At 52.7% G+C, this 21,942-nt stretch overlaps 2 protein-coding genes across 3 annotated transcripts in view; one reads left to right on the top strand and one right to left on the bottom strand.

The window, feature by feature from the left end:
- Positions 1 to 12,339, top strand: part of Asb2 (ankyrin repeat and SOCS box containing 2) — a 35,524-nt gene extending 23,185 nt beyond the window's left edge. Inside the window, exons 7-10 of one of the 2 annotated variants that reach the window (XM_051150827.1) lie at positions 1,568 to 1,739; positions 7,352 to 7,913; positions 9,081 to 9,230; positions 11,779 to 12,339. In XM_051150827.1, the coding sequence (XP_051006784.1) occupies positions 1,568 to 1,739; positions 7,352 to 7,913; positions 9,081 to 9,230; positions 11,779 to 11,832 (938 nt within the window). In that variant the 3' untranslated portion in view covers positions 11,833 to 12,339. Of the gene's footprint in view, positions 1 to 1,567; positions 1,740 to 7,351; positions 7,914 to 9,080; positions 9,235 to 11,778 lie in introns of both variants that reach the window. The other variant, XM_051150826.1, reaches the window with a different exon arrangement.
- A 4,370-nt stretch (positions 12,340 to 16,709) lies between these two features.
- On the bottom strand, positions 16,710 to 17,944 carry Fam181a (family with sequence similarity 181 member A). The gene has a single exon (XM_051154364.1). The coding sequence runs from the start codon at positions 17,819 to 17,821 to the stop codon at positions 16,949 to 16,951; it is 873 nt and encodes a 290-aa protein (XP_051010321.1). The 5' UTR covers positions 17,822 to 17,944; the 3' UTR covers positions 16,710 to 16,948.
- Between the last annotated feature and the right edge of the window lie 3,998 nt (positions 17,945 to 21,942).

Below are 21,942 nucleotides of genomic sequence, written 5' to 3'. Positions count from 1 at the left end.
GCTGGGGAGCCTGACCCTGAGGTCTTGAGGCTCGTTAAAGATGTCCCTGAACTCTCTCTCTAAGGGAAGGGCCAGTCTCTAGCTCGACTGGCTGAGCTCTAGCTGGCACTGGCTGAGCAGCATCTGAGGCTGGTGCTATGTTTCTATTATCTTATTTACACCTTGTAGCAATCATGAGAGGACAGGATCATGATTCCTGGTTACCAAACAGGTAAACTGAGTCTCTAAAGGCTACTGAAGGCCCCAGAGCTTGGGAATCATGAAACAGAACTTTAATAGTACTAATAGGCCATCAAGGCCTGTGCCCTCTCACAAGGGTGAGTCCCAGGGCTGTTGAAGTGAAGAAATCAGAAAGGCTGAGGTGAGCAGATAGCTCCGTGAGAAGAGGTGTGGTTGACACAAGCCTTTGATCTGAGCCTTCACTGAACCTCCTTGCTCATCTGCTTCTGTAGCAGGAAGCCTACTTCCCTTTGCAGGGAAGTCACATGCACCCAGTTCTCTCTTTCACCCCATGGGATGCAGAAGATGCAGAAGGCTGAGATGAGGGCAGGCAGGCAGCCCCCCCCCCCCCCCCGCCGGGCTTCAGTACTCTTTCTACCAGCATGGCTTTGTAGTGTGTGTGTGTGTGTGATGTAAAGGTGAGTGTAAGTACCCACAGAGACCAGAAGAGGGCGTCAGGTCTACTAGAGCTGGAGCTGCAGGTAGTTGTAAACTACTAATGTGGGTGCTGGCAACTGAGCCCAGTTTCCTCTGCAAGAGCGCTAAGTGGTCTTCACCACTGAGCATCTCTCCAGTCCCCCAGCGATTCCATAAGAGAATAAAGGAATCCATTTCTCTCTTGTTTCCGATGGAGAATGAAACAAATCCCGGGGCTGGGAACATGGCTCAGTTGGTAGGGCTCTTGCCTAGCATGGATAAAGCCTTGGGATCAGTGTCCAGCACTGGACAAGTGTGTGAGGTGGTGGTTGGCGCCTGTAATTCCAACACTCTAGAGTTAGAGGTGGGAGGACCAAAAGTTCAAGACCATCCTTGGCTACATATGGAATTCAAGGGCCACTATAGGCTATATGAAATGGTGCCTCATACTGACCAACCAACCAACCAACCAACCAACCATCAACTCCAAACCCAACTAACAAGCCAGTGGGGTTCTTTTGTGGAGCCTTGTGCTTACCTGGAGCTAACATTGCTGTCAGAGCCCAGCCAGGGCCCTTGCACAGTGAAGGCCAACAGCTTAGTCTCCACCCTTGGACCATATGGGTTCAAGTCTGATTGTACATCTTTGAGTGGATTATCCTGGGTTCTTTCAGGACCTTAGTTCTGGTCTATGATGAAGAGCTTACTGTAGATTTGACCTCCCAGGGCTCCATATGAATTCAGAGCAACAGTATAGGCGTTATGGTTCCGTGATAAAGAGCTTACCTCTGAGGGGGGGGGGTCCATGTGGTTTCAGACAGTGTAGGCACGGTTTGGCACATGGCAGTTAGCTCGGACGTGCTCACTACACAGTGGCACTGAGTTATGGCAGAGCCACTGATCGCTCATGGCTCCATGTCTCCCTCTCCAGGCGCAGACATCAACACGCAGGCCAGTGACAGCGCATCGGCCCTCTACGAGGCCTGCAAGAATGAGCACGAAGACGTGGTGGAGTTTCTTCTCTCACAGGGCGCTGACGCCAACAAAGCCAACAAAGATGGCCTGCTTCCCCTGCATGTGGCCTCCAAGAAGGGTAACTATAGGTCAGTCCAGGCATGGCCATCACCAGGCACAGTGCAGCTCTTCAGCGATGGTTAATGAGGGCAGGGTGGGACAGGGTGGGACAGGGTGGGACAGGGCACCTCCTTTACATGACCAACCCATTTAATGCTCTTAAGGGCGTACTGAGGTGGAGACCATGATGACCTCTTTTTTTTTTTTTTTTTTTTTTTTTTTTTTTTTTTTTTATGAGAAGGCTAAGACAAGTAGAGGTTAGGTGACTGGTCCAAGGTCACACAACTTGTAGGTGGCAGGAAGTCACCTGCTCCAAATGACCCATCTAGGGGACTCCCACTTAGGGAGCTGAGAGGAGACTGCTATTTTGGTGGGGTGGGAGGGTGCAGAGATAATCTGCATGGCAACTACTGCAACAGAGAGGGACCAGTCACCAGGCACTTCCCTATGCTTCAGGGTGCTCGGGCGGGGAGAAACTCAACTTCTCTAGAAGCAATCTGTGGGAGGAGAGGCACACCCCTCGCCCACCACACACACAGGTAAACAGTCCACACACATTCATGACGTGATGGAAGAACTTCCAGACCTAAGCTCCATGCTGGTGGCCCTGGTAGAAGAGAGTGGTTAAGCTCAGGGGCAGAATGCACTGGGGTCAGCCTGTATTGGCCCATGCACACTCATGGTGGGTGTCTTCCCAGCAACTCATTCCCTCCCCTCTTTGGTAGCATAAAATTGGCCCTGGTCGGGGTTATTTATACACCATGGAGTAAGCATCTCTCTGGAACCTCTAACCCCTCACTCACCCTAGAGCTAATTGTTGAGAGTTTAGCACACACACTGTGGGTGAGAAAGGATGCTTGGAAGTAGAGGGGAAGGTGGCTGTCCTTGTAGACAGACACTGGTCATTTCTAAAGTGCGGCCTCGTTGCCAAATTGTAGGAGGCAGGTCTGCCGTGATGGATCCTTCATAGTACAGGCAGCTAAAAGCTTTATGCCTCAGTGGGGCCATCCCCAGGCCTAGGACTTATGCTCCAGAGGTAGGACACTTTCTAATGGCTGGATAATGCCCAACTGTGGACCCTAGCAAGCTTTCTTTTCATTTTTGCCGTTATCATTGGCTTTTAAAGACAATTCTTAAAATACACATTTTTTAAATGGTTTTCAAAGGAAACATTTACCATTCAGTACAGTAGGAAGATAATTTACAGTTACCAGAAAACCCATGCCATGTTCCCTGGGCACCAACCACACTGGGAGATGCTCTAACCTCTTAGGCTGGTGGAAGAAAAAAGAACACATATGGTTAGCATCTTCAGTAAGATGGGGTAGCCAGTGGGGGACATATAGGGAAAGAGAGACAGCCACAGAAACTGAAGCAAGGGCCCTAGGAGCCTACACTGTCCCTCAGAGCACCAGGCCTTCCCGTATGCTGTTTGCATACACAAATGATTTCCTGAGGGCTGCCCAGTGAAGGGTTAAAGTTGGATTCCCAGCAGCCTCTGCCACCTAGCTGGGCCACTGCTCTTTGCTCACACCCTGGGCATGTGGCATGAGAGGCTCTCCCCATGCTGGCCTCCCACGGGTTGAGCAGGGATTTGATGTGACATTCCATAGGCATTCAGCCACCTGCCAAAACACTCTGCCTACCCAGGGCCTGGATCCTGAGGCCATTTGCCAGATGTGCCTGCTGTTCAGCACAGGGTCGGGGGTGCTGGGGCAAGGCTGATAGAGGAGCTAGCATCCCCATCCCTTAGGCATATTTTCTGTCCTCCATTTCCAGTGTGGTACAAGGACCAGGAGAACAGGTAGACTTCCAAAGACTTAGTGAACTGGACAAGAATGTAGCCAAGGGCCCTGAAAGCAGGGGTTTCTGACCTCGGCTGTGCAGCCTGATCCAGGCCCGACCTTAGGCCAGCTAATGGCACTGGGCTGGCCTGGGGCAGGGTGCCAGTGTTTCCACAGGGTGCCTGAGTGAGTTCCAGGAACCTAGCCTCTCTCTCATAGTCAATATAAAACACAGACTTAGCTGGGTGTGGTGGTGCATGCCTTTAATCCCAGCACTTGGGAGGCAGAGGCAGGTGGATGCTGTGAGTTTGAGGCCAACCTGGTCTACAAAGTGAATCCAGGACAGCCAAGATAACAGAGAGAGACCCTGTCTTGAAAAACCAAAAAGAAAAAAGAAAGAAAGAAAAGAAGGAAAGAAAACACAGACTTGTAATCGTAATTCACATCTGACCCACTATTGTTAAATATTCTTCTCTTGACCCGAGTGCAACCTGTGGTACACTCATGTCATGACAGTGTGGTTCAGTGTGTCGGTGGTGGTAGTGGCTAGTTCCTGTGTGACAGGGTGAATACTGACCTTTTGACTAAGATCTACACTGGCGGGTGCCACCGTCCCTGTGCTCAGGACACTGACTTTCTAATGACCTACTGTGTGCTGATCTGACTAAGGTGTGAGATGTCATCCTCAAAGTCAGGCTTTGCGAGTGAACAAGACGGCGTGGTTCCCATATATCTTGCTGAGGTGTATGAAGAATAAATTAGATGGAGAAAAAAAAAATCTCAGCCCGTGGGGCCACTTTTGAATTAAACGCGGTGACCGTGAAGAGCACTCTAAAGGACACCTGGTGCACAGTCAGTGTTCAGTGACAAGTGACATAGTCATTGAGTCTTTGAGAAGGATGAAGTGTCCCTGGCATCAGGGCTTCAGTGAGGGGTAGCTGTAGGCATCATTGTCATTGTCACTAGTATAATTTCGTGTGGTCTGTCGTGATTCAGAGAGGTTAGTGGTATGCCTGAGATGGCCCAGCATTAGGCCAGTCCTCACCAGGTCCAGGTGTTTCTGAACCCTGATGCTTCCTCGTTGCCTATGCTATCCCCCAACATCTCTGTGTCCCTCTACTAAATGACAGCTAGCTTAGATACCTACTCGCTGCTCCCAGGCTGGGTTAAGGCACAGCATCACACCCAGGGCAGCCAGCACGGCAAGACTATATGCCTGAGTAACTAGAGTCTTCCATAGGATCCCAGCTCTAAGGCAAGGAGAGCAGCATTTCAATACTGAGGGGGCCTGGACCGAGGTCCCAAGTCGGAGGCTCTTCCCGGATGGTACACAGGGCCTCCCAGAAATAGTCCTGGGCTGGGTCTGTTCTCGGGAAAGTCAGCTAATCCTAATCTATTTCTTAGAGTCACCTGCTTACTTCCTGCCCTCTGTTCCACAAAGTGCCCTGGTATGAAAGACACATCTGCATAGTGGGTTGTCCGCACAGGCACTCTCCAAGTTTAGAAGTGGGAAACCTAAGCCAAGCCCGGTGACAGACATCTGTAATGTGAGCACTTGGGAGGTAGAGGCAAGAATATCGAGGTCTTTCATGGATATGTATCAGTTTAGGCCTTATCTCAAAAAAGAAAAATTAATTATTAATTAAAAAGAGGATGTAGCACCATGGAAAGGCCTGGCCCTGGGTACCCAGCACCTTCTCTAGGCTCTGGTTTGCTGCTTGCCTTTATTCAGACCCGCTTGCTTCACCACTCCAATCTGGGGTCTCTGCTTCATCCTCTATAAAACGGCACCACTGTTTCTATGTGTTTCGGGTCTGGCCAGCACAGCACGCTAACTTTGGATGGCTAAATCCCAGAGAAGTAAACAGCAACCTGATGGCTAACTGACTCGTTGACTTTACGCTTCTGGGACTCAGGGCAGAGCCTGTCAAGTTCCCACATTTCTGTCCCTTTGCTTGGCATGGCCAGGGAATCACTGGAGACCAGCTGGGGCCTGCAAAGACTCCAGCCCATGGGCCAGGGGCCCAGCCCACCCCGCCCCTGTTCTTTTCCGTGCTTGGGCGCGTCACGGCTGTTACCCTGCATTTGTTGGTCATGGCGGTGGTCCAGGGGCCCCAGCCCTGCCTTTGACCAGCACCTCTGAAGGGGAGGTCAAGCCCCCAGAGCCTGCACAAATAGAAATTAGGAGGCAATTAGCTCCCCTGGGTGTGTGAATTTCCTTTTGAGGCTTCAGAGGCAGATCTTAGCCAAACTCAGCATCTCTGATGACAACAATGCTGTCCACGCAGATCCTAGCAGGAGGTCCCTGGCATCTCAGTTCCAGGAAGCCAGCTGCAAGGAGAGTGCCAGGAATCAAGAGACATGGGAACCAGCCTGGTGGCACCTGCTTTCCCCTCCTCCTCCTTAGAGCCCCACAAGAGGCTGTGAGGTCACCTGTCAGCAGAGCTTGGAATGGCTAGTGATGGAAATCAACAGTGTGAGGGCTTGTTCTAGAAGGTGGCAGAAATCCAGGGGATGAGAGCCAAGATGAGGAGTCATGGGGTCAAGAGCTGAGATGAGGGGTCCTGGGGTCAAACCCCTAGAGCTATTCTATGACCTCCTATTTGTCACTGATTTTCTGAGCCGTGTCTATTAAAAAAGATAGACACAGCTTGTTCTGGGTACGCCAGGGGGCTACAGCGAGGATAAAATGGGCCAGGCAAGTTAACACACTACGAAAATTGCAAAACCTTGTGACCTATCAGCTGTCACCCTGATTGCTACACCAGAAGTAGGACAGTAGTTAAGAGTATGGCCTAGAGGATCAGCAAATCGGAACTCAAGTCTTGTCCTTCTCACTTCCGAGCGCTGTGTCCTTGGGAGGTCATGCACCTTTTCTGGGCCTCCTCATCTGCGATACCAACACAACCTCAAAGGGTCCCTAGGAGAATTATGAGGATTGATATGTGGAGTGTTGAAATCAATGGCCAGTCTGGCAGTCAGGAACCAGGGCAGGGGCAGCACTGGCCTCGGCTGTGACTGGCTGAGCTCTCTGTGTCAAAAGTGGGCAGAGGGGCTGGAGATGCTAGTACATTCAGCGTTCAGGAGAAAACTCATTTAGGACGTCAGAAATATATTCAGGAGAAGCACTGTGTCGTGTAGGAGAGGAGAAGGAACCATTTGGGCACCACAGACTGATGAGTCTGGGGCAAGGATGCTGGAGATAAGTTACCCCCTTCCTGGCTCCATGCCTCTTGTCACCATACCTAGATGTCCCACCAGCTGACAGAAGAGCAAGGCAGGGAGGAAAGGGCCCCAGGGTGCCCCTCCCAGCAAGTTTCTTAACCTTTCCAAGCCTCGATTGTTCATTCTGCTCTGCAGTTTGGGAGCAACAAGATGTGTTTCAGCGGATCTCATAAAGATCAAACTGAATCCCCAAGTGTTTCCTTTCCATACTGGGCAGGGTCTGGGCTCCAGATTTCAGGATCCACCTCTATCTGCTACCTCCTGCAGAGAGTAGAGTGGGCCTTCACTAGGCGTGAGAGGCTTCCTGACACTTTCTCCAGATTACTGAGAGCTGCAATCTTTATATTTAGGGGATCAGTGATTTGTCTATATGTATGTCCATGCACTGCAGCTATGCGGGTATGCTTGGTGCTGGTGGTCATCAGTACTTCCGAACTTCTGGAATCTGAGGTACAAACTCTGATGGTTTTGAGCAACGCTGTGGGTACTGGGAACCCACGGGTCCAGAGCTCTTGACCTCTGAGCCATCTCTCCAACCTCAACTTTTACGGCTAAGCATGACTGGCCCCTAGGCGCCCCCTGCTGGCCTTGCAGTGTAGTCTCCTGACTCGCGCGTGCCTGTCCTCCCACAGGATAGTGCAGATGCTGCTACCTGTGACCAGCCGCACTCGCGTGCGCCGCAGTGGCATCAGCCCTCTGCACCTGGCGGCTGAGCGTAACAACGACGGGGTGCTGGAGGCGTTGCTGGCCGCGCGCTTCGACGTGAACGCGCCCCTGGCTCCGGAGCGAGCGCGCCTCTACGAGGACCGCCGCACCTCTGCGCTCTACTTCGCTGTGGTCAACAACAATGTGTACGCCACCGAGCTGCTGCTGCTGGCGGGCGCCGACCCCAACAGCGACGTCATCAGCCCCCTGCTGGTGGCCATCCGCCACGGCTGCCTGCGCACCATGCAGCTGCTGTTGGACCACGGAGCCAACATCGACGCCTACATCGCCACGCATCCCACAGCCTTCCCCGCCACCATCATGTTTGCCATGAAGTGCCTGTCCTTGCTCAAGTTTCTCATGGACCTAGGCTGCGATGGCGAGCCTTGCTTCTCCTGCCTGTACGGCAACGGGCCGCACCCGCCCGCCCCTCGACCCAGCCGCTTCCACGATGCGCCAGTGGACGACAAGGCACCCAACGTGGTGCAGGTGCATGAAGGGACCGGAAAGGCGGGTGTGAGGAAAGACAGGGCAGGGTGATAACCGTACTTCGGAAGCAGATTGGGCGAATCGTTATGGTTTAGGAGGGTATGTTGGCTGGTGGAAAGTGAACCCGTGGCTAACGCCTTCATCAGAGGCAGACTCCGTGGCTGATGCCAGTTTCGCTTTGGGTCCCTTAAAGAACACATAGTGGGATAAAAGATTGGCTGGGGGGCGGGGGCGGATTCTACAAAGCTCCAGGACCAGTCACCTGTGGCAAACCTTCAGTGGACAGAAAGGGGACAGCAGAGCAGGTTGGTGTAAAATTGAGGGGAAGTTCCTAGGATGCAGGACAGCCAGACACATCATGCAGGCCTGTGTGTAACCCTGGTACCCAAGAGACTAAGGCAAGAAGATTGCAAGTTTGAGGCCAGCCCGGGCTAGAGAGTAAGTTTAAGGTCATCTCTAACAGCTTAGTGAGAAGCTGTCTTGAGGTTAAAATGGGAAAGGGAGCCTGGAGAGTTGGCTGAGAAGTTGAGAGCGTGTGTTGCTCTTGCAGAGGACTGGGGGTGGGTTCTCAGCACCCAGCAGCAGTGGCTCCCGACCACCTGTAACCCCAGCTCCAAGGGAATCCCCTCTTCACTCCTGTGGGGGCACCTTCACTCACATGCATACATACACACATATGTATACAGATAATTAAAAAATAAAGTAACTCTTAAAAAATTAGAAAGTATTAGAAAAGGTCAGGGGTTGGCTCAGCCACAGAGCACTGAATAATGCCATAGTCCATCCTCAGTAAGAGAGAGGATGGGGCTGGGGGGGGGGCGGGGATAAAAGACAGCATTTAGAATGTAAACAGAGCTAGAGACTAGAGACTAGAAAAGCTTTCCTGTTAAAGGTCAGTCTGGTGGCTAACAACCAACAGGCATGGGCCATCTCCTGGGTACAAAGTAGTTTATGTTCTTTAAAAAGTCCTTGGAGTGGATGTCACATGCCCAATTTATAGACAAAGACATTGAAGTGCAGGGAAGTGACTGGACCAGCTCAATACAGGTCAGACAGTAGAAGCCAGTAAGCAAGGGGGCCCTTTCCGAGGCGAGGGGTTTGTAAGAAGGAAACCTGCCCCACCACCTCTGTAACCTCACCTGAAAGAGTGGTACGCTCCTTTTTCAGTTCTGTGAGTTCCTGTCGGCGCCGGAAGTGAGCCGCTGGGCAGGACCCATCATTGATGTCCTTCTGGACTATGTTGGCAACGTGCAGCTGTGCTCCCGGCTGAAGGAACACATTGACAGCTACGAGGACTGGGCCGTCATCAAGGAGAAGGCAGGTAGGGCTGTGGCTGCTGCTACCTGGACACCCTCTGGCCTAGACACCCAGACCTCAGGCAATGTGACCCATACCAGCACAGGCTGTGGCTGGCCCTGCTCTGCAGTGTCCACCCAATGTGTTGGTCGCTACTGGGGTGATAAAGTCGTTGAGCCTCAGAGAGATCATGTCCCCCGGGCCAAGGTCACATAGCTAGGTAGTAGGAGCCTGGAGACCAGCCCAGGTCTGACAACTTTAATTGGTCTGACAAAAGTCTGGTACCCTGAGGGATCTACTGCCCACATTTTGGAGTTGCTTACATATGTGGGCACCCGAGAGGCAGAATTGCAGAAGGAGGCGTGCATGGTGACCTAGGGTATCTGCACTTGGAGGGCACCCAGATTTCACCCAAAGGACAGCTCCTGGCTCCACTGTGTTGTGATGATCTGGAGTCTGTATTCCCACCAGATTTCCGGCACGCCAGAACCGATGCTTAGCGGGTCACCCAGAGCAGCCTAAGCCCTGAGAAGCCTTTGTCGGGACACTTAGGGTGGCTGTGAGATGGCCCAAACTCTTTCAGAGCTCAGATGGCAAAGCCTGGCTAGCTTGGGCCCAGCAGTCTGGACTCTGCTTGTTTGTCAGGCAGGTAACACAGAGACTGGCCTGAAGTATCACCGTGGCACCAAAGCTGTCTCGCCCTTGTCCCCTATAGGACCCCAACTCTGGTGTACCTAATTTCTCTTTGATCCTATCTGTTCCCTTGAGTCCTAACTGCTACAGGATCTTCCCCTGGCACAGATCTGGGCTGACAACGCTTAGTTGATGCCTTTGAAAGTTAGCGAGCAGCAGCAGGGGACAGGTGCGCCATCTATCCGCCAAACCCTTCACTAACGGAGAGTCACTGGCTGCTGCTATGATCCCTGGCCACTAGAGGGTGCAGTGGTCCACACCGAGATATGGGACCCCGCAGTTCTGTCCTGCTTTCTTTAGAAGGGGTCATCTCTCCCATCTAGACTGCACCCCAGGGACAGAATACTGTAGCAAGCACTTGTGAACAGAAGATACACCGTTAGGAGGCATGCCTCTGTTACTTTAGAGCAGTGGTTCTCAACCTTCCTAACGCTGCCGCCCTTTAATACAGTTCCTCATGCTGTGGTGACCAACCCCCCTACCATAAAATTATTTTGTTGCCACTTCATAACTGTAATCTTTCTACTGTTATGAATCATAATATAAATATCTATGTTTTCTGATGGTGTCAGGCAACCCCTGTGAAAGATTTTTTGGTGGTTTTTTTTTTTTTTTTTTTTAACATCTCCAAGGGGTCGTGACCCACAGGTTGAGAACCATTGCTTTAGAGTCACCTCTTTTTAGCCATATCTCTCTGGGCACTAGGGGCACAGAGGAGAAAGCAGCCTGGCCCAGCCCCTGGGCCCTCTGTGCCTTGTGTTACCAACCTGACCAATATGTTGAGGCTGTTTTGGAGTTCAGGCTATGTGGGACAAGAGGAGTCAAAAGACAGAGGGATGTCTTTACTTCCCTCCTCACAGAAAAGGCCCTGCTTCTCTAGAGGGAAGCTGAGGCCCTGACATCAGGAGGGCCGGGAACACCAAGTGTTGGTCAGGAGCCCCAGGGTGGCTTGCGGGCCTGCGATTGGTGGTGCTGCCCTTCTGCTTTCCACTCTCCTTCTCAGTTCTCTGTCTTCCTTGCCGTCTCCCCCACTGGGAATGTCTTGCCCTCTGTCTCTCCCTGGGAAAGTGAGGACCCCTCTCAGATGGAAGGTGTGGATCCTGCTCATCCTCCAGGAGACGCCTCTACGTCTCTGATCCAGCATGTGCTTGCTGAATGAATAGGTGGTCGGATGTACAGATGGACGGATGGATGGATGGATGTACAGATGGATGGATGGATGTACAGATGGATGGATGGATGGATGGATGTACAGATGGATGGATGGATGGATGATGCATAAATGAATGGCATGTTTTAGTTTGACAAACTACTTCTTTGAGCCCAAATAAATTACCCAATTACCAGATGCACCCTTCTGCCCCTCTTCACCCCTACTCCCAAGGGCGCAAACACCATAGCATAAGGTACTCTAGGGGTGTCTGGGAGCAACCAAGTAGGAGTCTACAGCCCCACTGTCAGATTCTGCCCGCTTCATCTGGCTTCTCGGTGACAGCAGGAGCCCCAAACAGTTCTATGTATGGGAACTCCAGAGAGGTCACATGATGGCCAATATGTTGAGGCTGTCTTGGGGTCCAGGCTATGTGTGACAAGAAGAATCCAAAGACACAGGGATGTAATCATGGCTCCCAGGAACATCCTGGCAAGGTGGAACCCTTACCTGGGAAATGGGTGTGGCATTCACCCTGACCACCTTGGGTTGTGCAGATCCATGCATGTTGATGATATCAAGGCACACTGCCAGCTTTGGGGACCGAGATGCCCAACAGCAAGCACCCCTCTGGGACTCAGCCATATCACTGACTAAACTCATAGGCCACACCCCTTGCTCAATGCAAATGACAAATGTGCATCTGCTCTTTTCTTCTCTTCCCAGAACCTCCGAGACCTCTGGCTCACCTCTGCCGGCTGCGAGTGCGGAAGGCCATAGGGAAGTACCGAATAAAACTCCTGGACACACTGCCGCTCCCGGGCAGGCTGATCAGATACCTTAAATATGAGAACACACAGTAGCGGTCCTGAAGAGGAGACTTGGCCTTCAGACAGTTTCCATGACAACCCCAGGTGGTCTGCATCCAGGAGCACTTGGGGACCAGAACAAAGCTACAGAGTGTGATCTTGCTGGGTCTCTGTACTAGAGCTTCGCCCAGAGTGAGAGCCAGATGTGTGGAGTAGACGAGGAACTTCCTGTTTCACACTGTTGAATGAATTATAGACTTGCTCTGCCACTGGGCATAGCCAGAGACCTTCAACCAGGGGCCAGGGCAGAGCTGGGCTGGGACAGGCAGCCCAGGCAGGAATCTTGGCCTTCAGCTGGAGAATTTCTGGAATGACTTCACCTGTGATTTCCTCAATGGACTCTCAGATTTCAGGCTGGGGTGGGTGACCTTCCTCAGCCAGAGTGCTTCGCTGAGCACAATAAATGTTGCGTACAGATTTTCTTCCCTGTAGAGTCCCTCCTTTCAGACTCTCCAGGCCTGAGGCGCTGCTTAGCCTTGATCCTGGCAGTTGCGAGGGCTTGGCAGGGGCTGCGGGTACAGGGCATGCAGATCCTTGAACTTCACCTCTGCTGGACTCTGAAAGACGCCTGAGGGTGTGTCAGGAGAGTCCCAGTTGGTGTCCTTTTACTGGTTCAATCACGTGGAAAGCAGAGCTTTCTTCACAAGCAGGAGGCCTATGCTTACAAGTCCCCTCGATACCTATGGTTGACTCCCACATTTTCTGACCCTCTTGCCATCCTTTTTGCTACAGATGTTGAAATAGTAAGAAAAAGCAACCCAAAGCTGGCGAGGAGGCTAGCAAGAGTACAGGATTCCTGGCCACCATGTTCCTATGAGACAAGCAAGGCAGAAGCAGGTGCTGCAGGTGAGCCCCACAGGGACTCTGCTGTGTATGCAGAGTGCTGCAGGTGAGCCCCGAGGCTCAACACTGTCATCACCTTTATTTGAGGGTCTTTGGGACTCAGAAAATGAGACCCAGGACACGGTTTTCATGGGAGTTGCTTCAGTTCTTTCATATTCTCCCTGCATGGCAGTGAAACTTTCTCCCAGGCCAGGTCAGTCTTCAGCACCAACAAAGCAGGGCCGCTTGCTTAAAGCCTGCATCTAGCCTAGCCTCTGTCTCTGAGGGTCATCAGTGGGGTCAAGGGTAGTTTTTGTCCTTTCAGAAAGTAAGCAGCAGGGGCTGGAGAGATGGCTCAGCAGTTAAGAGCACTGACTGCTCTTCCAGAGGTCATGAGTTCAATTCCCAGCAACCACGTGGTGGCTCACAACCATCTATAATGTGATTTGATGCCCTCCTCGGGCCTGCAGGTGTACATGCAGGCAGTGCTCTGTATACATAATAACAAATAAATAAATCTTTAAAAAAGAAAGTAAGCAGCTGGACCAGCAGAGGAGTGATGACTCAGACTGATGCTGGCTTTCTTTTCTGGGACTAGGTTTCTTTGTCTGTACAATGGGCTGGATGGTTCCTGATGGCCTTGCTGCCTCTGGCATCCATAGTTTTTATGAATATATTCTAGTCTAGGAGGAGGAGGAGAAGAGGAGGATAGGAAGAAGTGGAGGAAGAAGAAGAGGAGGAAGAAGTGGAAGGAGGAGGAGGAAGAAGAGGAGGAGAAAGAGGAGGAGGAGGAGAAGACAACAGTGAGTTCTAGGCTCAGAGGGGAGCTAAGCAGCATCCTGTCCACACTCTCAAGGTCCTGATGAGACAGAGATTGAGAGGGGAAGGGACTTGCCTGAGCATACACAGCAGAGTCCCTGTGGGCCTGGTTCCAGCTCTTTGCTTGGCTGCTGTCTCTTGGTGTTTTGTTGGAGGAAATCTAGAAAGAAGCTGGCTTAGCCTCGAAGGCACAGAGGAAGCCGCTAAGTGTGGTTCATCTCATTTAACCAGGAAAGCCAAGCAGTCACAGGGGAGGAAGGGACTAAGCTGAGGCACAAGCTCATTGGTCTAGAGTCCTACCACACAGCAGCTACACATCCTCCCAGCTGAGAAGCACACATGTCGGGCCAGGTGGCTGCCCGTGGCATAGAGGGGTGGGAATGGAGCTCAGCTACCACACTCAGCAGTTACCATCTAGCTGGTGTCAGCTGGTGTCAAATACCACCTTGAGTTTCCATAGCCGCCCGCCTCTGTCTGCTCACGGTCCACATGCTAAGTGGGCCAATGATGACTCGTCAGTGCTCAGGGCTAACTCTAGACTCCATTGTATCACCAAGCCCAGGAAGGGTGCCTGCCTTAGAGATGCCACAGTGTCACAAACAGTAGCTTGGAGAAGTCTGGCCCTAGTTGCAATGCCACAGCATGAGAATGCCGTGGTGGTAAGAACAGAAACACTGAACAGATAGAGATTCCCCCACTGGCTTTGGGTTTTACCTGTAGCCACACCGGCATAACTTGATCTTCCTCCTCTTTTTTCCCTGCTATATATTTATTTTGCAATGATGGAAACCAAGCTTAGGGCTTTGTGCATCATAAACAAGCCCTCTACCAATCCCAGGGCTATATTTTCAGCTCCCACTTTGGTTTTGGTTGGGGAGGGGAGCGTATCTGCTGCTGATTTTTCCTTTCCAATATCAAGCGTCCCTAGATGTGCAGTGTGTTCCCCATAGCAGCTTCCCATATGAGGGAGGCTGGTGCCCTGGGCTCCTGCTCGGTCATGTCTCATTAAAGCAGTGGCCCTCAACTTGTGGATCTTGACCCCTCTGGGGGTAGAACTACCCTTTCACAGGGATTGCATATTAGATATACATTACAGTTCATAAAAGTAGCAAAATTAGAGTTACAAAGTAGCAATGAAAATTATTTTATGGTTAGGGGTTGGGTTACCACAACATAAGGAACTGTGTTAAACGGTCATAGCACTAGGAATGTTGAGAACCATTGCATTAAAGGTTTCTGCTTTTATTTTATTGTTAAGATTTATTGCATTTATGAGTGTCAAGCTGTGTTTATGTACATGCGTGTGTGTGTGTGTGTGTGTGTGTGTGTGTGTGTGTGTGTGTGTGTGTGTGTGGTTTCCCAAGGAGCTCAGAGGGTGTCAGATCACCTGGTATCAGATTACAAACAGCTCTAAGCCTTCTGCAGTGGCTGCTGGGATTTCTGCAAGAGAGTGCTCACAACTACTGGGCCATCTCTCCGGTCCCAGTTTCTGCCTTTAAGCCAGTCCTTCCTGCTTTTGAAGGAATGGCTCTATAGGTACCGCTGGGGAAAAACCTGAGCCCCAGCAGGCAAAGGCTGGTGTCGGACCAGGAGTACTCAGGCAAGGTGGGGCTCAGCAGCATCTGATAACATATGACTCTGGAGGGTTGCTCCTGCTCTAGGTAGGAGTGGGGTGGTGAGAGGGTAGGGTGTCCAGGCAGTGGGCAGCTTGATCTATGACAGTCTCTAATCTGCCAGCATGGAAGAACCTCCAGGTGCCTCTGTGTAGAAGGCAGATAAGGGAGATCAGGTTTCATCTCTAAACACCCCACATAGCAGCTCTGTGCCCGAGCTCACTTTTTGGGTGAAGACATTTTAATGTAGAACAGTAGCTTGAGCAATAGGTGGCGGGACTGGAGCTTTGGGCTCCCTGCCATACAGTCCGCAGGAGCCTGAGAACCATTGCTGCAGATTTGGAGGGTCTTTGTGATGGTGCTTTGGGGGAAAAGGCGGCACACATCTGCTCCTGAGACTGAGACCAAGCGGTCAGCTAAGGACCTGCCCCTCCCATGTGCCGGATGACGACTTAGGACACCTTTGTGTCATGCCAGCATCTGTGCCTTGGAAACCTTGGGATACCTTTGGACAGGCTTCAGAATACTGCCCACATCTCCCTGGTCAGCTGCCCCTTCCAGTGGACTCCCTGTCCTGGTGGGTCTTGGGGAGAGGGAAGTAGGCAAGAACCAAGGCTCCATGTGCAGCCTGTAATCCTGGATGCTGAGTTAGCTAAGGACTGTCTCGGAGGCAAGGTCATGAAGGAGACAGGCAATGCCAAAGAGACCAGTGCACTCGATGGGATCCCCATGTGGGGTGCAGAGGCTTGCTTAGCACCAAGCTTGGTTGTGAAGACTGTGGTGTGTCACGCTGTGTACTCTAGCTGCCTTACAGTGTGCCTAGACCAAGGCTGCTCAGGAACCCATCTACCCCAGCAGCTTAGCTGTCTGGGAACTATCAGGATACGCTCCTGGTTCCTCACCCCCCAGAACACACTTCTATCCAGCAGAATTCTCAACATTTCATTGACACTGGCTGAGAGCAGGCAGAAGAACGGGGCTGCACTAGTTCAAGACTATGGCTTTGGGATTTGGCTATTACTTGTTTTGGTTTGGATCGCTGTGGACATATAATCAGTGCTCATGCTTAAAAGGAACAGTTTAGGCAAAACCCCCGTTTTGGTCACAAGAAACTGAAATCCCATTTGTCCTGGTTTTATCTCTGACCAGGATTATACCTGGCCACTCTGGCACAGCCTAAGCTGTTGAGTAGGTGCACCAAAATTGTAGCTCTGGCTCCTTGGGCCAGAGCATAATGAGCAATGGGGATCCAGATTTTGCCAACCTCCTTCATCAGACTTCTGGACCGAGCATCCTTCCCCAATCCCTTCTCACCTCTTCCCTGTGAATTGAGCCGTGCCCCCTAGCACCCAGCTCCAGACATCTCAGAGGTTTCAGGCTCTGTAGCCATGCTCTGTGTGAACCCTGTACCTGGGACTATCCCATTTCATAACACCCGAGAGGTGGAAACTGCAAAAGACATTTTATTCTTCTTAACTTTCTCAATATTTACAAAGAACAAAAAGAACAAGTGAGATGCACATCCCCACCCCACCCCCAAGTAGATGGCAGCTGGGGTCCCACTGCCCATGGTCTCCACAGGGTCAGGGAGTCTCCTGGGGGAAGGCTTTCCTGCGCCTGGCCCCACAGGCTGCAAGATCCAGAGAGGTGCCTGTCTGAAGAGTCCCCTCCCCGAGGCAGCCTTGCTGGATCCCTGGCCAGCTCCCTTCTCACACAGAGAGCTTGTCAGAGACTTCATCCTGCAGGCCAGATGAGGGGGCTGAGGCCATCCAGCTAGAGGTAGCCGAAGACATTGAAGATGGCTGGAGGCATAGCTGGCTTAGTAGGGATAGGCTTCAGGACCACGGGTCTGTACACTTTAGGCCCTGGACTGTCCACATCCTTGCAGAAGTGGGCTAGCTCCACAGGTGAGGTGGGGCTTTTCCTCCACAAGCCCAGACTAGGCATTGGGCCTTGAGGCAGGACCCCTGGAAGACTGGGGAAGATGGGCTGTCCATGGTACTGGAAAGGGCAGTAGCTCCAAGCATCAAGGCTGCCTACCAGGGATGCCCCAGACATCTTGAGTGCCTCCGTGTCAGCTAGTACCCTTGGGGACATGGACAAGGGAGCAGTCTCAGGCCCCAGGGACTCCAGACCCTTGCAATTTTTCTTATTCTCATACAGAGATGCCTCCCTGGGGGCCAGGCCCACCTCCAGCCCCATTGGGTAGCTGAGGGTGGGCCTTGGTTCCTCCCAAAAGGAGGCAGGCAGCTGTCTCTTCCTCATGGGCACCTGGCCAGGTCTAGCAGCCTCTGGATTCAAGCCCCGCAAGCTCTGCTCCTTAGAAAGGCACTCCTCCCTGAAGGGGGTCCCCAGGGCCTTCTCCGTGCAGCTCCCGCCCCCACTGGATTCAGGACAGGGATGAAGGGGCAGCCGTCCAGGCCTCTCTTCAGGCCCTCTTTGCAGGTGGGGCTCTGTCACCCTGCCGGGCAGGCCCCTAGGGAGCCGTGCGTACTTCTGAGAGAAGCGCTTAAGCTGCTTCTGCAGGTACTTGCGGTGGTCCACAGAGCGGCGGCAGGGTGCGGACTTGTCCAGGGCTGCCTTGATGTCACTGGACGCCAGGTTTACAAAATTCAGTAGCATCTTCACATCACTGTCAGCTGCCATGACCACGGGAGCTGTGCGGGGCTTTCCATGAAGGGCGTGGGCTCTGCTGGGGGTTGGCAGCTCAGAGAAGAGCTCAGGGGAGGGCAGACCTAGGGAACACAACAGGCAGCTGGTGTTTCTCCAGGGCAGTTACACCTCCCTAGGGCCACCAGGACTGGATGCAAAAAGCTCCCCAGCCCGGGGTAAGTACCCCTCTGTCCCAAACAGGGAATCCACAATGGGACTGCTAAGTCACTCAGCGTTTCCTGAATATCTGAGATGAGACAGCTGTCAACTATTTTATTTCATCTCCTGGGATCTGTTGCCCTCTTCTGCAAGTTGAGGTTCAGAGAAAGCAAGCCACCCAGCTACAAGTGGCATTGCTGGGGCTACATTCCCAGTCGGTCACATCTCCCACATACTGTGAGGCCAACGTGCACAACTCAGCATTCAAGTTTTTATCTTCGAAGCCAAAGAAATTCTCTAAAGAAGGCCAAGCCCTCATCCCGCCCCCCCACCTGCCCCCCCTCCTCAGTGGTGGCCTCCCCCTCCCACCACCCCGCCCCCTCTGCAGTCCCTATGCTCCACCCCCAACACTCACAAGGGGTAGGCAGGATCCCTGTCTAGCACTTAATCTAGACCTGCCTTCAAGGCTCATCTCAGGCTGCAGGCAGCAGGGACTCCCCTGTGGAAGCATCTGCAGCAATTTCATGCCTCCTGGGCCACCACCCACAGTAATGCGCCCCTCCCCCAAGGCCCTAGCCCGCTTATGCCCTGCTCTCCACCCAGCCTGGCCAAACCACTTGGGACTCCACACTGACCGAAGATGCAGGCCAGACCCCCCCCCCACCTCACCCCCGCCAACGTGGCCAGCAGGTTCCCCACCTTAGACCCAGGCGAGCCCGGCGAGCTGGCGCGCAGTGAGCTCCGTGCAGGGTGAGAAGCAGTTGTGCAGCCCTTGAGTGGGCTGAATGGAGGACAAGTCCGGAGCTGGGGGGCCCTCAGGCCAATCAGGAGCGCCTCTCCAGATACAAAGCATCCCAATCAGGCGGCGGAGCCCCGGTCCCACATTCTTTGCCGTCACAAATTGTCACCATGGGGACCATCACAAAAAAAAAAAGACAGCTCCCAAATGCAATCATTTCCCGGTAAATTTCTACCCCTTCAGCCCCACTTTCCCCAGTCTCCACCCCCTCCTCCCCTTGACCTCGGTACCTTGGTTTCTTGAGGTGTGTTGTGTGTGTGTGTGTGTGTGTGTGTGTGTGTGTGTGTGTGTGTGTGTGTGTGTGTATACGCAAAAATGTCCAGGATCAAGGAGGGCTGGATGCAGTGGAGACAGGCACCCAAGCGTCCCCAGATACTCCAGGCCTCCAGCTGCCATGCTCCAGTGCAGACAGACAATCGGATGGGGTAAGCCGGGTGGGTTGCTTTCCCTTTGCCCTTGAGTGTTGAGTGTGTGCTCTCTGACTTTGTCTCTGTCCTCGTGTCTCTCGCCTCTTTCAACCACCCTCTCCTGAAGGGTCCCCTGGGATGGGTCGAGAGGTGCGCTGATGTGGGGAAAGGTAGCCTTGATGGGCTGGCTGAGGGGTGCTGGGATATCCATGGGAAGGGAGCCGAGGCTCTCAGGAATTTTGTCTTTATGTTTGCTTCCTCAATTGAGCTGCACAAAGCCTGAATTGCCCATTCAGTGCGGCCGGACAAAAGGGTGGCGTTGCACGGTCCCCTTGCATTTGTAGTCAAACAGTTAGGGACTTAAATCGAGTCGTCATGATGGAGAAAGAGGTGGACAAAGCCCATAGAATTGCCATCAGCAAACATTTTCTTGTGTCATATTAGCTAGTCTCCATGGCTCCCCCTGGCCCAGGGACAATGGCACAAGTTTGCACACTTGGCTACTGTCACCGTGCCAACGCCGGCAGGGCTGCAAGCAGGGCCGCGCAGTTGGAGCAAGTGAGGGAGTCCAGGCTGCTTTGGTCCTGCCCACCAACTGCCCAGAGAGAAGGTGAGGCTGGCAGTGGCATGGTGAAAGAGGCTGTCTGGGAAGTGTTCATGGGCAGGGCCTCCATGCCAGCCAGCTCGGTTTACCCCACACGCCTCCTCCCCTTCCCTCCTCCCCTTTCCCTCTCTTTTCTGCCACCTTCTTCTGATTCTAGATGCCAGACAGGCCTACACCTTTATACTGTAGTCTAGATGCCAGGTGGGCATGGCTACACGCCCTCACTCAGGAGTGGTGCCAAGAGACAGCCGCTGTGGGACACACCTTGCCTGTAGGAGCCTGAGTTTCCCTCCTCAGAATGAAGGAGCTGGCCCGGGGCCAATGAGCTGCGATTCACACCTGGAGCTAGCATGACTACTCTGCAGAGCCGGAGCAGAGCAGACAGGGGTCTGCTGGACGTTGGCCCCTCTAACTTGGCCACCACAAGCTCTGCTTCCTTAGCAGCAGTCTCTGCATGGCCGGAGGCCATCCCACTCCTATTTTAATCCCCACGGCATTGGAAGGGGAAACTCTGCAGCTTGTCCCATGCCACCCTGACAGGTAAAAACAAAAAAACAAAAAACAAGCAACATTCTCTATACTCCGAACTCTTGGTAGAGTCTGCCAGAGATAAACTCTGAGGTCCCGTGGCTGCCGGGTTAGGCTCCTGCCAGCCCCTCTCAGAACTCTGGCTGCCTACACTGAGGTAATACATACTCCATGTGTCTGCAACTACCCCTTTATCTCCCACACGTGCTGGGAGACTGCCTCCCGTATCCGGCCCATTTCTGCCCTAGTCTGTACCTGGCCTGTGACCTGTGAACCCTACTCCCTAGAAAACGGCCGCTTCCTAAAGTGTTGCTGTCGGCCACTCAGCTTCCGGAAGATGGCAGTGTGCCTGTGCCCTTTAGGCACCTCATTGCAGTGTTGCCACCGTGTTTCTCAGGTTAGTGGGCTCTGTGGGAAGGCAGCTGAAAATATCTTTCCAGGCTTAAGGTAGAGAGGAATAGCTCAGCGGTGAAACCCCAGCGTGGCCCAAACCAGACCCTCCAGAGCTCATAATGAGCACTGTGCTACCAAGGTTTGGCACGGGGCAGCTTCTTATTTACAGGAAGTAACTGCTTTATCCATTCCATGGAAGATCTTGCATCTTATTGACTGGAAACAACTTCTTGTTCCTTCGCTTTGTTGCCTGACTCTAGGCAGGCGAGGGCAGTGACATTTTGGCTGCAGGTTTGTCCTAGAATTGTGGAAGCAGAAGCATCCTTGACAATGGACATTTACAGCTGGTGTGATTGGACCGGTGACTGTCTTGTTTCCCCAGGGTGATGGCACTTACAAGCAAGGAGGCAGAGTCCCGACTGCACCCAGGTGGGAGTCTCTGCCAAGCTCTGAGCAGAGGAGTTAAATCAGTTGCAGAGCAGGGCACTGACCTTTGCCCCCTCAGCCCTGTGTTCTGGGGAGCTCCCAGTGCCAGTTTCGCAGTCCGTAACCGCGCCCCCCCCCACCCCACCCCCACCATCTCACCAATGTGAAATATTTCTTGACCTAAAAGCAGAAGGGAATAGATGTTAAATGTTTCCCAGATGCCAGGGAAGAGCCACTTGTCCATGGGTAGGGAATGACAGATCACTGCTGACAGCGCATCCCAGTCTTTGGTTGTGACATCCCAATATGCTGTGGCCTGACAGCTGTCAACTAGGGCCAGACCTAATTTCGCCAGGGACTCTAGCTGCCCAGTAGGCTGGCTCACAGTGTGTGTGGCCAGCCACGCTGACTTGAGAACATGCAAAGGCTACATGGGGTACAGCATCTTGCCAGAAGTTCTGTTAATATGGGGCATGCATCACACGGTGACTTATGCAACCCCTTACGTAAACAGCCGCATTTCTATCAAGTCCAGCCTGCAGCAAATGCCAGCCACAATCAGTCCTGACTAGGGATGGGAGGCGTTGGGTGGAAGTAAGCTCCTTTGACTGTTGGGGTGAGTGCTTCCTGCCCTGTATCCCCAACTTCATGGTTAATGACGACCACCCCCGCAGGTATGATTGTGCCCAAGAACTGCTGGAACCTCAGGTGACCATGGGTAGTTAGAGCTGGGTAGGTAGGTGTCCCAGCCTTGGTAAATGCTTTGATTTCCTCCCATATAAATGAGGGTAGATTTAAC

This window comes from Acomys russatus, chromosome 1, assembly GCF_903995435.1.
Source record: "Acomys russatus chromosome 1, mAcoRus1.1, whole genome shotgun sequence".
Classification (NCBI taxonomy): Eukaryota; Metazoa; Chordata; class Mammalia; order Rodentia; family Muridae; genus Acomys; species Acomys russatus.
The sequence above is the reverse complement of the archived record's forward strand: the minus strand, read 5'-3'. Positions and strand labels throughout refer to the sequence as shown.

What these genes read in the sequence shown, in the direction of transcription:
- Fam181a (XM_051154364.1), bottom strand. Translation starts at nt 17,821, where the DNA reads ATGGCAGCTGACAGTGATGTGAAGATGCTACTGAATTTTGTAAACCTG.